Below are 15,487 nucleotides of genomic sequence, written 5' to 3'. Positions count from 1 at the left end.
TGACCTTCTTCTTTCAGAAGGGTCTTGATGGTTTAAACTTGAGCCCCATCATAGCCCTCTTGCTGTCACTGTGGCCAATACTGGTTTTGCAAGTCCCTGGGTTGCCGACCTGTGTCACCTCTGCTTTGAATCCAGGGATGAAAGCCCTCCTCAGCATGGAAACGTTTCAGTGCTGCCACAGTCCCCATGATAAGAGTGAGAGCAGGGGGCCTACTCTCAAGGGGAGGAGAGGCGAAAAGAGTGTGGATTTTTCATGTATATGGCTAAATTATTTCTTGGTTTGAAAATGTGAAATACAGTTTATCGAAATTCTAAACAATGCATTGATTTGTCTTTCTTTAGGGAACCTCAGGGCCTGATCCGACTACTGTGTATGTGGATCTGAAATCACTAAGACATGACAGGTACAACAGATTTATTAATGCTCCTTTCCTGCTAGTTCCTAAGCATAACAAATTCGGAACCTCAGAGCCAGCATTTTCCCTCATTCCTTTTGTTCATATATTCCAGGAGGGGAATGGGAAGAGGGAAGGAATTTGTTTTTATCACTAATACATAAGATTTACATTTATAAGAAAGCTTTAATTCTCTCAGTTGCTACACTGTTCTTTAATATTAAAGTATAATAGTTATTGCCCATATAAAAGTATTTTGTGACATTTGATATAAATTAAACTAAAATGGATAGTCTCTTTCCTCTAAGAGTTTAAAAATAATAGGACAGATAAGATAAATGAGTCAGAGTAGGGTTTTTGAAACAACACTTTATCTGAGCCCCATGGGTAAAAGCCTGCCTCCTTAGCCCAGAAGGGAATTTTAGCTGTGTCCGGCAGTGAGCACTGGCCCAGGGCTCTAAGACTTCTCTTCCCAAGCCCCACTACCCTGGATGTGTTATCTGGAGTGCCCCAGTGCACTGACCTAGCCTGCATAGGTGGAGCATCTCTCTCATGCAGCAGTTTGAAACCTGGGAAGATTTTGCCACCCTAGAGGAGATTTGACAATGTCTGGAAACATTTTGGGTTGTCATAAAAGGGGGCTTGCTACTGACATCTAGTGGGCAGAGGCCAGAGGTGTTGGTAAACACTCTGCAATGCACAGGATAGCCCCTTTCAACAAAAAATTATCTGGCCAAAATGTTAGTAGTGCTGAGTTTGAGAAACCCCTCTGTAGTATGAGGAAGAGAGACAAGTTAGAGGTCGTGGGAAGGCAGCACTGAGCTGCAGGAACATGGCGACTTCTCTTCTTAAAAGCCCTATATATAGTAAATACCGTTCTTCTGCAGGGTTCGTCTCGTGGAACGTGGCGCCCCTCAGAGTTTGCTTCTCTCCGAGTCTGGAAAGGTAATTTGTTCTGTTGACCATGGGGAAGGTGGGCTGTGTGGAGAAGTGGTTCAGTTTAAAGAAACCAGAAGCCATATAATATATTAGTGTCCAGGGCAAGCCTTAATTGAAATCTGGAGATAATTTCAGCTTGGCTAATACTTTCAAATTCATATGGGTACATAGATAAGAAGAATAGTAAATTTGAACTCTCTTAATTTCCATCGATTTTTAAAAATCCAACTGACATGTTATTCTTATTGACAGACCAGCAAAATGCAGTGCTCATTGTATGAAAGGTGGATAGAAGAGCTGGTTCTATGTTTTTTTTTTCATGGTTTTTTTTTTTGTTTTTTTGTTTTTTGTTTTTTGTTTTTTTTGAGATGGAGTCTCACTCTGCCACCCAGGCTAGAGTGCAGTGGCACGATCTCAGCTCACTGCAACCTCTGCCTCCCAGATTCAAGGAGAACTTGCCTCAGCCTCCGAGTAGCCGGGGTTACAGGCACCTGCCCCCACGCCCAGCTAACTTTTGTGTTTTTAGTAAAGATGGGGTTTCACCATGTTGGCCAGGCTGGTCTTGAACTCCTGACCTCAGGTGATCACCTGCCTCGGCCTCCCAAAGTGCTGGGATTACAGGCATGAGCCACTATGCCCGGCCCGGTTCTATCTTACAAACGTCACAAGGAGAAAGCTAGGAGAGGCCGAGATGGGAGTGTGGTTTAAGGTCAGGGAAGACACACATGCATTTAAAGTTGAAAGGAAAATAAAAATGGGGATGAGATTAAAGATATTTGAGAGTTAACATCTGTGGGAGTAAGATTTCTTAGATTAGAATGAGGCTATAAAACGTCAAAAGAGAGATTTAGTGAGAAGCAATTTACTAAGGATGATAGGAAACCCACATGCATTGTCAAGACAAGTGGGAATTTCTCTGCCCTTTGATGAGATAATGATGATACCTCAGAATCCTGTCTAGTAATTCTGAAGGGCAGTGAAAAAATTGTGGAGGGAAAAAAAGAATCCCTGCCAAACCTACTTGGTGGTGTATCACCCCATGGGGCGCTTACTCCAGTCTCACTCTCCATTTGCATCTGCGAGCGGAGGGGGGTTTGGCTGATTTTGTCACTGCCTTGTCACATCTTCACTTGCCTCAGCAGCCAAGCACACCTCACGAGCATTAGCCTGTGCCCGCCCTGGACTAAGGGAACCGTCTCATCTCTTCCTTGAGGTTTTAGATGTTTGCACCCAGATAATTATTGAGGGCTTCTCAAGTAACCTCATACTTTAGAAACCCAAGATAAAAAGGGAGTTTGAAGGGGGCAGAATGTGGGTAACCAGAGAGGCCCTTCTTATGTTAGAATGGCTGAGCCATTCCCTCAGCCAGCATATGTGTCTTCCTTTTCCTTCCTGAGGAAGATCCTGGGGTCATGGATATCCTTCTGTCCTGCAAAGCTGCTGCTGTCCTCTCTCACTCTTCACATTCCTCCAACTCTAGCACCAGCTGGAGTCTGGAGTGGAGTCACTCAGGCTGTCCCTGCCTGCTGCCCTTTCTGTTTTAAAGGGTTTCACTGCCATCATTCCAGTGAATGAGAAAGAGCATGAAAAGGGAAAGGTTATTCTACAAATTCTACTGTTAAGGTCCTGATCTGCAATTTCTCATCCCTTTGAAGAGATGGCAGACTGGCTCCCATTTTATTTTTGAGGCTGAGTTTTATTTAGACCTTTCGTCTTCAATGAACTGAGGAAGGTTCAGTGAGAGCAAGACACAAGGTCTCTGCCATGATCCCCTCAGGGTAGCTGCTGTGATGCCGCTACAGCTGGCTCGCCATGTGTGCCTCTCTCACCTCTCCGCAGGTAACTAACCGTGCATTTCCTGGAGGTCATTAGATTTCACTGAACTCAATCTTTGTATTTTCCCTTTGATTCTTAGATTTTACCTGGAGTGAAAGTGGTTATTGTTAATCCTGAGACCAAAGGGCCAGTTGGAGACTCTCACCTTGGAGAGGTTTGTAATAATTTTCATTTTTACTCTGAAAAGTCAGCAGTAAAAATCTCTAGGGTTCACATTTTAGAAATCAGTAAAACTGTGGATTTAGCTTTCCCCTGTTGTGAATGGAGTTAATTTTTTTCTGTAAGGCATGAGACTGAAATTGACAGAAGAGGGAGATTGAAACTGGGATCCAGGGAAGATTTAGGCACCCAAACTGGAAATGGTGCCAGATTTGTCCACTGACATGCCCTTAGCTAGAAAGGAAAGTGAGCAAATCCTACATGTTCCCACCTATTAAGGTATGAAACTGAAAGGAGTCACATATTTACAAATTTTTAAGGTCATTCAGATGTTATATTGTATTCTAAAATGTATCCATGTTTGCATTAACAAAAAAATTCTAGGCCCAGCCCTTTAACAAAAAATATTTATATATAAATACATATTATTTGTATATAAGTATATAAAAATTAACTATATAAAATAGTTAATTTTTCTTCCCCCAAATCTTTGTTTTTGTTTGTTTATTTGAGACAGTCTCACTCTGTCGCCCAGGCTGGGCTTACTGCAACCTCCGCCTCCCGGGTTCAAGTGATTCTTGTGCCTCAGCCTCCCAAGTAGCTGGGACTACAGGCACGTGCCACCATGTCTGGCTAACTTTTTGTATTTTTAGTAGAGATAGGGTTTTACTATGTTGCCCAGGCTGGTCTCGAACTCATGAGCTCAGGTGATCCACCTGCCTCAGCCTCCCAAAATACTAGGATTACAGGCATGAGCCCCCATGCCCAGCCTCCCCAAATCTTTGAAGGATGCTGATATTTCATTACGTAGCTGAATGGGAGGAGTACTGTAAGTGCAGGAGCCAGATGACCTCGGCTCTGCCACTTACAAGCTTCTCAGTATTGGACAGGTTAATTTCTTGGGGCCTCAGTTTCCTCATCCATAAATAATAATAGCACTGGCGGCCGGGCGCAGTGGCTCACATCTGTAATCCCAGCACTTTGGGAGGCCAAGGCGGGTGAATCACGAGGTCAAGAGATCGAGACCATCCTGGCCAACATGAGGAAACTCAGTCTCTACTAAAAATACAAAAATTAGCTGGACATGGTGGCGTGTGCCCGTAGTCCCAGCTACTCAGGAGGCTGAGGCTTGAACCCGGGAAGCAGAGGTTGCAGTGAGCCGAGATCACGCCACTGCACTCCAGCCTGATGATAGAGCAAGACTCTCAAAAAAAAAAAAATAAATAAATAAATAAAAAAATAATAATAATAATGGCACCATCCAGGTGCAGTGGCTCATGCCTGTAATCCCAACACTTTGGGAGGCTGAAGCAGGAGTTTGAGGCCACTCCACTTTGAGGCCAGGAGTTTGAGGCCAGCTGGGCAACATAGCAAGACCCCATCTCTACTTCGAAAAATTTTTTTTTTCTGAGACAGTGTATTGCTCTGTCACCCAGGCTGGAATGCAGTGGTGCCATCTTGGCTCCCTGCAACCTCCATCTCCCCGGTTCAAGTGATTCTCCTGCCTCAGCCTCCTGTGTAGCTGGCATTACAGGCGCACACCACCACGCCTGGCTAATTTTGTATTTTTAGTAGAGAGGGGGTTTCACCATGTTGGCCAGGCTGGTCTTGAACTCCTGGCCTCAAGTGATCCACCCGCCTTGGCCTCCCAAAGTGCTGGGATTACAAGCGTGAGCCACCACGCCCAGCCTATTTTAAAAACTTTTAAATGTTAGTAGTAGCACCTACCTCACCTCCTGAGTAGAATCATTATAACAATTAAATGTATTAACACCTGCATCTTTAGTGTACATGGAACAGTGTCTGTCACATAATGATTCTTAGTAACATTATTGTTAGCTATCGCTCTGTTTATATTATAAACTCAAACACCCCATGGTGTTTCCCTGTGGGCTTCCACAGTTATCCTGGAAGCACAGAAACGATCCCTGATGTGTTCGTGGGACTCTTGAGGAGAGTGAGAAATGAGCCAGGGAGGCAGGGTAGCCTTGTGGGTGAGAGCACAGCCTCCGGAGCCACACGGGCATGGGTGCGAGTCTCCTCATTTCCGCATGTTAGGTGAATTAGTTAACTCCTTGTTTTTTCATCCGTAAAATGGGAACAACATTGTATGAACTATGTTGTCATGTCATATATATCAGGATGGATGGAGATTAGGTACATGATGAGCACGTGGTAAATGTCAGCTGCCTTTATTGATGCAGTTGTGTTGTTGTTAATATAAAAATGAGATTTAAAAAATCAAAATAACCTGATCCAAGAGAATTAATACAGTTGTGTGTCCCCAGTGAGTTGTGACCAAAGCACTTTTCTTGTAGATTTGGGTGAACAGTCCCCATACAGCCAGCGGCTACTACACCATCTATGATAGCGAGACTCTTCAAGCTGATCATTTCAACACTCGCCTCAGCTTTGGAGATGCAGCTCAGACACTCTGGGCTCGGACAGGATACCTTGGTTTTGTCCGCCGGACCGAGCTCACAGCGGCCACTGGAGGTACTTCTGCAACAACTCCCCATTGACCCTGCTTTGTGTTTCTGTAGCACTAGCTGACCTCCTTCAGCCTGCCTTGGATTGTGGAGTGTGTCTATTTAGTTACTCCCTTCTGTGACTCTTAAACCCATAAGTGACTCTCTCTTCATTTGGAGTCATGCCTTGCCCCATGAAGAGTGTCTAAGAGGTGAGCGCTTGGGGCAAGCCCAGGAGCATCCCGAGCTGTGAGTCAGAGAGATGTGCCTGATGGCGAGTGAGCGTCCCTGGCTAAACAGACTTTCAGTCCCTGCAGGGCTGATTCCACATCCGGGACAAGCATTACATCTTATAGCTCTTCTACCCTGCACACCACCTGGGGAGCAGGAGGAATGGCCCTATTCCCTGAGAGGGGCGTCAGTTCCAAGGAGCCATCTTGCTGAGGCATGGCAGTGCCTCAGTGTCTTGCGTTGGACACAGCCTGCTTCCTGGCCAGGCCTCTGGTATGAGGATTCCCTCCCATCACCCTCTGCCCAGTTGATTGTCACAGCTTCACTGCTGCCCACCATCACTCATTCTTCCAGACTGACACTTATAGCCATTTAAAAATACCCAAAACTGACTATATCCTGCACTTGAAGAAGTGATAGATATATAACTCACTGGATTTTAAAGTCCTAAATTCTCCATAGTTCCATACTGACCAGCATCCATAGTTCCCCAGATTTCATGGAGAGGCAGGGGCAACCCAGGGGAGCAGAGGGTGGCATCCCTGCCTGGTGCCCTGGTTTTGCAGCCCACCTCTGCCACTTGCTGGGTGACCTTGAGCAATCACTTAGCCTCTGTTTCCTACTTAGAAAATGGGGGTGACTGTGTTTCTTGCCTCATGGAAATGATGTGAGATTAAAGGACGTGATGCATTTAGATGCCAAGAACGGTGCCTGGCACACAGGAAGCACCCATTAGTCATTCATTGCTATGTTTCTCTTGTTTTTGTCATCAGTCTTCATGAGCTCACCAGGTGATGGGAGCCTCTGCTGCACCTCCTGATCCTTTTCACTCCAACAGCTTCAATCACTTTGTTTTGCTGAATTTTTCAGAAATCTGCGTTTTTCCAGAAATTACTGCAAAATAATCTTCCTTCCTTCTGTATCCTAGCTGGATTACAAGCCTGTTAGAAACCAGGACTAGTTTCCTCCGTGTTCTACAACCCTCCTTCTTATATGTGTATTCCATGAAGCTACCTAGAAAAAATGACACTTGTTCATCTCCTCTCCCTCTCAACTCCTGTCTTTCCTCCGTCCCTCCCCTCTGGCTGAGTCCTGTTTGTCCTTAAAAGCTCAGCTCTGCCCTCAGCTTTTCCAGGTGCCTTCCCTGAATCTTTGAGCTAGACTCAGTGATGTCCTCTGCCCCTCCGAACCTCATGCACACTCCTGTCGCTGGGCTTGTTACATTACAACGGAATGCCTCTTTGTGTATCTTTTCCCCCACCTCAACTGTAAGGATCTTCAGAGCAGGAATTGGGTTTTGTCAGTTTTGTCTCCCCAGCACATAACACAGTTCCTAACATGTAATAATACTAACAGCTAATTTCTGGTATCATTCACAAAATACCACATACCATATTAACTACTGTGCATGGATTAACTCACAAATCCTCACAGCAGCCATTGATTATCATTCCCATCTCACAGAGGAGCAGCAGGATTCAGAGCCTTAAGGAATTTGCCCAGAGTTACACAGTTGGTGGGGGCAGAGCCAGGTGACAGGCAGTCTGACCCCTGTGCTGTGGACTCCAGTGTTATGTTGCACTCAGTATATGTCCGAGCCACATTTCTCTCTTTTTCTTTCTATCAGAGCGTCATGATGCATTGTATGTGGTGGGAGCGCTGGATGAAACACTGGAGCTGAGAGGATTACGATACCACCCAATCGATATTGAGACCTCGGTGTCCCGGATCCACAGAAGCATTGCTGAATGGTAACTCCCTCAGCATACACTGTGCTTCTCACTTCAGCTTTAGTCGTAATCTCAACTGATCTAATTAATTGGTCATTGGGACCACATACCTACCTTGAAACATAGAGCTCCATGGGAGGAGTAAGGAAATAGACTGATTCTTGTCTTGGGTGTGCAATCTGCTGTGGCCAACAAGGCCTATCCACAGGAGCCAGATGAGGCCATGAGGCCCCTGGGGAATACTCTTGATACCTTCTGTGGAATGCTGGAACTGAGTCCTTTTTTAGTGATAGACTCTCATAATGGGAAGGGACTAACAGATCATTGATCTCTTCAAAGTCAGCATAATATGGTGGAAAGAACCAGCTTAAAGGCTCTCCTCATCTGTAAAACACTCTCTCTGCTACTTCCTAATTATCAGAAGCATCAAATGAGAATGTGCTTTGTAAACTATTAAATGGTAAGCAGATGAAAAGGGTAGTTAATATTATCTCATCCAGTTTCCTGCTCTTTGCAGGAATTCCCCCTACATTTTCCCTGATAAAGGATCGTCCAACCACATATTGACTTAAAATCTGTAAAATTAAAACTGTGGTTTGGCCGGCCACAGTGGCTCACATCTATAATCCCAGAACTTTGGGAGGCCAAGGCGGGCGGATCGCTTAAGCCCAGGAATCCAAGACCATCCTGGGCAACATGGTAAAACCCCATCTCTACAAAAAAATTAAAAAAATAGCCAGGTGTGGTGGCATGCCTGTAGTCCCAGCTACTCAGGAGGCTGAGGTGGGAGGATCACTTGAGCCTGGGAGGTTGAGGCTACAGTGAGCCAAGATTGTGCCACTGCACTCCAGCCCTGGTGACAGACTGAGACTGTCTCAAAAAAAAAAAAAAAAAAAAAACCACCTCTGTAGTGTTTACCTACTGGCTTTCATTCTGGGTTCTTAACCAATACAGAATCCGTTTGGTTTGTTTTCTACCTATTTTAGTGAATATGTCCTTCTTCACCACTTTTCCCCATGCTAAACAGCCACAGTTCTTTTGATGGTTGCTCATGCTTTCCAGATACTTCTTTGTCTAAAAATGCTCTTGTCGGCCGGAAGTGGTGGCTCACGCCTATAATCCCAGCACTTTGGGAGGCTGAGGTGGGTGGATCACCTGAGGTCAGGAGTTCAAGACCAGCCTGGCCAACATGGCAAAACCCTGTCTCTACTAAAAATACAAAAATTAGCTGGACGCAGTGGCAGGCACCCGTAATCCTAGCTGCTCGGGAGGCTGAGGCAGGAAAATTGCTTGAACCTGGGAGGCGGAGGTTGCAATGGGCCAAGATTGCGCCACTGTACTCCAGCCTGGGCAACAGAGCGAAACTCTGTCTCAAAAAAAAAAAAGATGCTCTTGTTTCCATAGGAGTCTCTCCCCAGACCTGAACAAGACTCTGACCAAGACAAGAACATCTTTAGACATCTGGAAAGCATCCAGGGAAGCTGGGTGCTGTGGTTACTTTGTCATTTTAGACATTTGACTCTTAATGGAACCAAATATTGTGTACATTTTTAATTACTGGAATTTGGTTTTGTTTGTTTTTTTTGTGAGACAGAGTCTCCCCAGGCTGGAGCACAGTGATGCGATCCCGGCTCACTGCAACCTCTGCCTCCTGGGTTCAAGCGATTCTTCTGCCTCGGCCTCCCGGGTAGCTGGGACTACAGGCACACACAACCATGCCCGGCTAATTTTTGTATTTTTAGTAGAGACGGGGTTTCACCATATTGGCCAGGCTAGTCTTGAATTCCTGACCTCGTGATCCGCCCACCTCGGCCTCCCAAAGTGCTGGGATTACAGGCGTGAGCCACCGCACCCGACTGAAATCTGTTTTTAAAGCAATTTAGCCCCGCATACCAAGTCAGGCCCTACCTTCTAACCCAGTAACACCACTCGGTAGAAAGTGGCTTATGGCTCTTTTATACAATAGGAGACACTTGCGTGGGGCACTAATAACTCATGTGAGTCAGACAGACTCTCTTCCTGTTGGGTTTAAGAATACTGCCTTAGGGTGGTCTGAAGGTAGTGAGTTAATTCAATTGATTGTTAATAGTCAATTACAAATCAATCAAACTATTCGTTCTACTCTTTCCCTCTTTCTCACTACTGCACTTGACTAGTCTAAAAAAACAAAAGAATATTTTATTAGTCAAAGCTCTTATGGGGCAAATAACAGGCTCCCTTCAAAAAAGCTTAAGTGAAAGAATTAATGGAAAGAATACCTGGCTATCTCAGACATTCCAAAAAAACTAACTCTGGGTCTCAGGAAAGGTAGAAACAAGGGAATGGTAAGGCCATCAGGAATCACTGTCCCCTTACTTTCTAGAGCCATATGGGCATTCCCTTCTTTCTTTTTCGCCTCCCTGAAGAGGGATTCTCTCTGCTTCTCTGTGCCCTGGGCTACCCCAGAATATTCAAATCCATGTCACTGGTTCAAATGACCAGTTAACAACTTTTTTTTTGAGACAGAGTCTCACTCTGTTGCCCAGGCTGGAGTGCAGTGGCGCAAACTTGGCTCACTGCAACCTCCGCCTTCTGGGTTCAAATTATTCTCCTCCCTCAGCCTCCTGAGTAGCTGGGACTACGGGTGCCCACCACCAAGTCTGGCTAATTTTTGTATTTTTAGTAGAGGCGGGATTTCGCCATGTTGGCCAGGCTGGTCTCGAACTCCTGACCTCAGGTGATCCGCCCATGTTGGCCTCCCAAAGTGCTGGGATTATAGGTGTGAGCCACCGCGCCTGGCCTGACAACTTTAAATTCCACTTTCAAACTCCCAGGAGATTCTGGACAACTCAGCTGTGTTCACAGGGGCAAGATGTCTCTCATATATATATATATTCATTATATAATTTTTCCCTCAGTCTTATCAGGTGAAATTGAAAGGTGTCATATATGGTAGACATGACTGCTGACCTTCTGGTTGGGATTGAGGGGAGAAGGCGGGGAAATGGGCTAAGTCTGGGACAGATGCTATAAAAGATAACTGAAAAATGTAGTGACAAGTTAATGAATTGTCATTGAAATTTCAGTGCCGTGTTCACATGGACCAACTTGCTTGTGGTGGTTGTGGAACTGTGCGGCTCTGAACAGGAAGCCCTAGATCTGGTCCCATTAGTGACCAACGTGGTCCTGGAAGAGCATTACCTCATCGTTGGCGTCGTGGTTGTGGTGGACCCAGGTGTCATCCCGATCAACTCCAGAGGAGAGAAGCAGAGGATGCACCTCCGTGATAGCTTCCTAGCTGACCAGTTAGACCCCATCTACGTGGCTTATAACATGTAACCAGCCTTGTGGGGACTGCAGTGGGCCATTCTGAAGAATCACAAAGACAGAAGACCTCTGGCTAAGAGCAGGCTTTCAAACGATGTGAAATAAGCTGAGATGGCTACATGATATTCTTCATCTCATCCTGTGGGATTCTGCAATCATAAAACACAGGAAAGGGGAATTCTGTGATGGCAAATGAAAAAAATGTTAACATTTGGTAGACATGTGCTTTGACATAGCGTGAGCAGCACATTACTAAAGCAATTACATGCATGTTGCATTTTTTTCATCTGTTGTACATAGTTGTATTTTTATCTAATGCCGTTTTAGAATTTTCTAAGGGAATTTAATGAATTCACATGAAAGGGGTAGTCTGAGCGACACAGTTCCCCACTCCGTACTGTATTTTGCCATTCTGCCGTAGCTAGATGTTCTGTGGGGTTTGCTAACATGGAACTACTCAGCTTTCTTTCAGTCAACCCATAAGCAAATCAGATAACCCACTGACTATAAGAATTACTTTATATAGATAATTCTTGACTGTAAAACATTTTGACCAGTGTTTTACAACATGTACATAAGAATACACATAATTCAACTAGAGATTTGAAGAATTGGCTTGTATAGTTATAACAACCACAGTAGAAACATTTCTACTTTGAGAGAATTTCAATATTCTCTTAATGTTGTGTAATTGATTAGGTAACTAAAAAGCGCAAATTGTCGGCAGGTTTTGCTGCACATTGTTCTATGTCTTTGTTGGCTGGTGTATTTTATAAACTAAAGCTGCCTATGTTTCTTTTTAAAGCTCGCATTCCCAGAATCAGCTTAGGCTTCTATGAATTCAGCCTGTTTCTAAAAGCTGAAAATCTCAGTTTAAAAATCAAAATGTTAACACAAAGCTAAGATTCATCAGAGCCCACCCTATTCTAAGGAACCACAATAACTTACTCTGGCCCCAGCGTTAAAACGATCTTTCAGATTTAGAGTGACTATGTAAGAATTTAGGATTTCCTCTTTTCCAGGCACATTGTAAACTATGTCTACAGTTTATCCATATAACTTCTCTTCTGAAAACTGAGGAGTGTCCTCTGTTCTTCCAGTTCACGGGGGCAGGGGGTTTAAAACAAGAATGATAGGCCAGGAAGGCAGTGGGGATCCACCATCACATGGAACTGTAAGGCCATATAACTACACAAAACTGACCAATCTGGGTTGCCAAAGCAGCCAGGCTTATGCTGAAACCGGGGAAGTCTGACATATGCAGGAAACTCTTTTGAAATAACTGTGGTGCCCAGGCCAAGTAGAATGAGATGAGACTGAGTTTGGCCTCTGGCTCGGTTTCCTTTCTTTGGTCTGATACTTCATGTATTTGAATATAGTTAAATCGTATTATTTTTTTCTTAACAGAAATATTTTTAAAAACGAAAAAGTACTCAAAAGTGAGAAGAGTTAACTTGTTAAAGCAGAATGGTTCTCTTTGACCCACTCTGGTCTATTGTGTAAATATTTATTTAGACTATTTTAATAATACATATTATTTACCCCACTGTAACATCATGTAAACTAAGTATGTTTTTAAACAATTTTTAAGACTTGTAATTACCCTGAAAATAAGGTTTATAATGCAAAGACCAGCTCCTTTGCGGTGGCAGTGCTCTAGGGCTGCCATTACACGGTCTTGTGACTAAAAGCCACTTTGTGACTCCCTTCATGTAATCCTCTTTTCCTCCCCACTCCTCCACAGAGGGCAGACCTCAGGACATTTGCCAGTTCCAGATCTCTTTTTCAACATTTTGATGGAATTAATTTACACGTAATGAGGGAAGTCCTAGGATGGATAGAAAAAAAGCACTTACATTGGGGCACACAGGAAATCCCAGTGTCTAGCAATGGTTTGGTTTGCAGAGAACACAGCCTGATACTTAATTTTCTTAAAACTGTTTTTAATGATCCACTAAACAAAGCAGGGGATCCTGAAGCTGATATAAATAAGTCTAGCTCTATAATCCCCAAGTTCTAAAAGTTATGGTTAGATGCTATTCTGTGGGTTGCTTTGATAATTCTTACTAACACAGATCAGGGTGTAGGCATCTAGAGATGCACTGTCCACTGTAAATACTATAATGAGAGCCACATCTGTAATTTAAATGTTTCTAGTAACCACATTTTTTAAAAAGTAAAAAGAAACCCATGGTATTGATTTAAATATATTTTATTTAACCCAATAGCTCAAAAACACTATCATTTCAACATAGGATCAATATAAAAATTATTAATGAGTTATTTTCGTTTTTTTCATATTAGGCCTTTGAAATTCAGTGTGTATTAAACACATCTCAATTCAAACCATCGCCATATTTCAAGTCTTTGTAGCCAAATGTGACTAGTGGCTACCATATTAGACAGTGCAGATCTATACTCATTCCTTCAAATATATTACTCTGTTAATCTCAAAGTGTGGCCAACTCCCATTTACTTAGAGGCTGATTATCTAGTTTTGTAGTTCCTCAGGCCTCTAATTTATTTTTTGCTTTCTGCTTTATTGATCTTTTGCATGTCCCCCAAAGCCAGAATCTGCTCATGGAGGAAGGAAGGCTAAGAACTGTCCTTGAGGAACTTCATCAGTAACTCTGGTAAAGCATCCTGTGGAGGGAGAGGAGAGCCCAGTCATTTGCTTAGATGGTGTTTGTGGGATCACCTGCAGATTTAAAGTCTACTCTGCCACAGACTCGAGTAAGAAAATGTTCTCTTGATGACACAGTGCTCCTACTCTATCCACATTAAGTAGCACTTTTGTGGTAGAACTGATTCTTAAGGCAGGCCTGAAAGGCCATTACTAATAGAAACACAGCCTTTCCAATCCTCTGGAACATATTCTGTCTGGGTTTTTAATGTCTGTGGAAAAAAACTAAACAAGTCTCTGTCTCAGTTAAGAGAAATCTATTGGTCTGAAGGTTTCTGAACCTCTTTCTGGTTCTCAGCAGAAGTAACTGAAGTAGATCAGGAAGGGGCTGCCTCAGGAAAATTCCTAGATCCTAGGAATTCAGTGAGACCCTGGGAAGGACCAGCATGCTACTCAGTGTCAGTGAATCCACAGTCTTTACTTCCTGCCTCATAAAGGGCCAGGTCTCCCCAGTACCAAGTCCTTTCCTCATGAAGTTGTGTTGCCTCAGGCTGTTTAGGGACCATTGCCTGTCTTGGTCACATGAGTCTGTCTCCTTACTTTAGTCCCTGGGCAATGCTTGCTTAATGCTTTTGTTGACTCAACAAGGGCCCGAGGCCTTAGGTTTTCTATTAAGGTCTCTGCCCCAGGCATGGTGCTCTATATCTTGGCCAAATAAATTACTTTCCTTGAATATCCAGGAATCTTTTAGACTAAAGCAATGAGGAGTTATCACCTCATCCTCAAACTCCAACAAGATCTATGCCTTAGTGTTGTTTTTGTTGTCTGCTTTGATGTAAAAGCAAGAGTATTTGGAGCAAGAAGCTGCAATGCGCCAAATACACAATAGGCCTTTTCTTTATCATTCATACGACATTTCTGGTTTAGGTGTATGTAGTTGGGCCATGTTACTTGTCCAGAGGAAGAGACTAAAGATATAAGAATAATTTTTTAGTCCTAAATGCTGTTTTGTTTACTTTCTGTCAAGATATTTACCCGTGTCAAATTCAAACTACAGTACTGTGTAATTATGTATAAAGTTTTTTTATTTATTTGAAGTTAGACTAGATATACATTTTTAAATTTAACATCTGGCTGGACAGTGTTCTATTAACTCATTGAATGTGTTTCCTTTGTCTTGTGTTAATAAATATTGATGCCTGATTCTGTTTAATCCTTCACACATTGGGTGGAGGCTAGGGAATTGATAGATTTTAAATTTAACTTTAGATGGTAAGACCCAGTGATAGCTGGGGTAGTCTAAGGAAAGTGAACACAGAGATCCAGAGTCAGTGCTATTAAAGGATACTAGGTCAGGGAATCAGGGTGTCACTTTGAAAACTAAGGAGCCTGTTGTCAGGACTCTTCAAGGTAATAATTATAGTTTAGTCTTCCTCCCACCCATGTAGCATTTGGTAGTTGTATTTTCTTTTTTAATTTTTTGAGACAGAGTCTCACTCTGTCACCCAGGCTGGAGTGCAGTGGCACAATCTCAGCTTACTGCAGCCTCCGCCTCCTGGGTTCAAGTGATTCTCCCAAAGTAATCCCCAGTAGCTGAGATTACAGGCATGCGCCAACATGCCTAGCTAATTTTTATATTTTTAGTAGAGACAGGGTTTCATCATGTTGGCCAGGCTGGTCTCAAACTCCTGACCTCAAGTGATCTGCCCTTCTCAGCCTCCCAAAGTGATTACAGGCGTGACCCACCACACCTGGCCTAAATTTGAATTTTTTCTAATCTGTAATTAGGCTGGATTTTAG

General features: G+C 43.6%; 1 protein-coding gene across 17 annotated transcripts in view; it reads left to right on the top strand.

Annotated features, from left to right (window-relative positions):
• DIP2B (disco interacting protein 2 homolog B) overlaps positions 1–14,890 on the top strand; it is a 246,269-nt gene extending 231,379 nt beyond the window's left edge. For all 17 annotated transcript variants that reach the window (XM_063786675.1, XM_063786674.1, XM_054664234.2 and 14 more), the window contains 6 exons: positions 343–404; positions 1,283–1,340; positions 3,250–3,324; positions 5,648–5,825; positions 7,656–7,779; positions 10,824–14,890. In XM_063786675.1, coding sequence (XP_063642745.1) covers positions 343–404; positions 1,283–1,340; positions 3,250–3,324; positions 5,648–5,825; positions 7,656–7,779; positions 10,824–11,076 — 750 coding nt within the window. In that variant the 3' untranslated portion in view covers positions 11,077–14,890. The remainder of the gene's footprint in view (positions 1–342; positions 405–1,282; positions 1,341–3,249; positions 3,325–5,647; positions 5,826–7,655; positions 7,780–10,823) is intronic.
• The last annotated feature ends 597 nt before the right edge of the window (positions 14,891–15,487 follow it).

Source organism: Pan troglodytes, chromosome 10 (assembly GCF_028858775.2).
Source record: "Pan troglodytes isolate AG18354 chromosome 10, NHGRI_mPanTro3-v2.0_pri, whole genome shotgun sequence".
In the NCBI taxonomy this organism is placed as follows: Eukaryota; Metazoa; Chordata; class Mammalia; order Primates; family Hominidae; genus Pan; species Pan troglodytes.
Note: the sequence above shows the minus strand (reverse complement) of the source record. Positions and strands in the feature narration are given on the sequence as shown.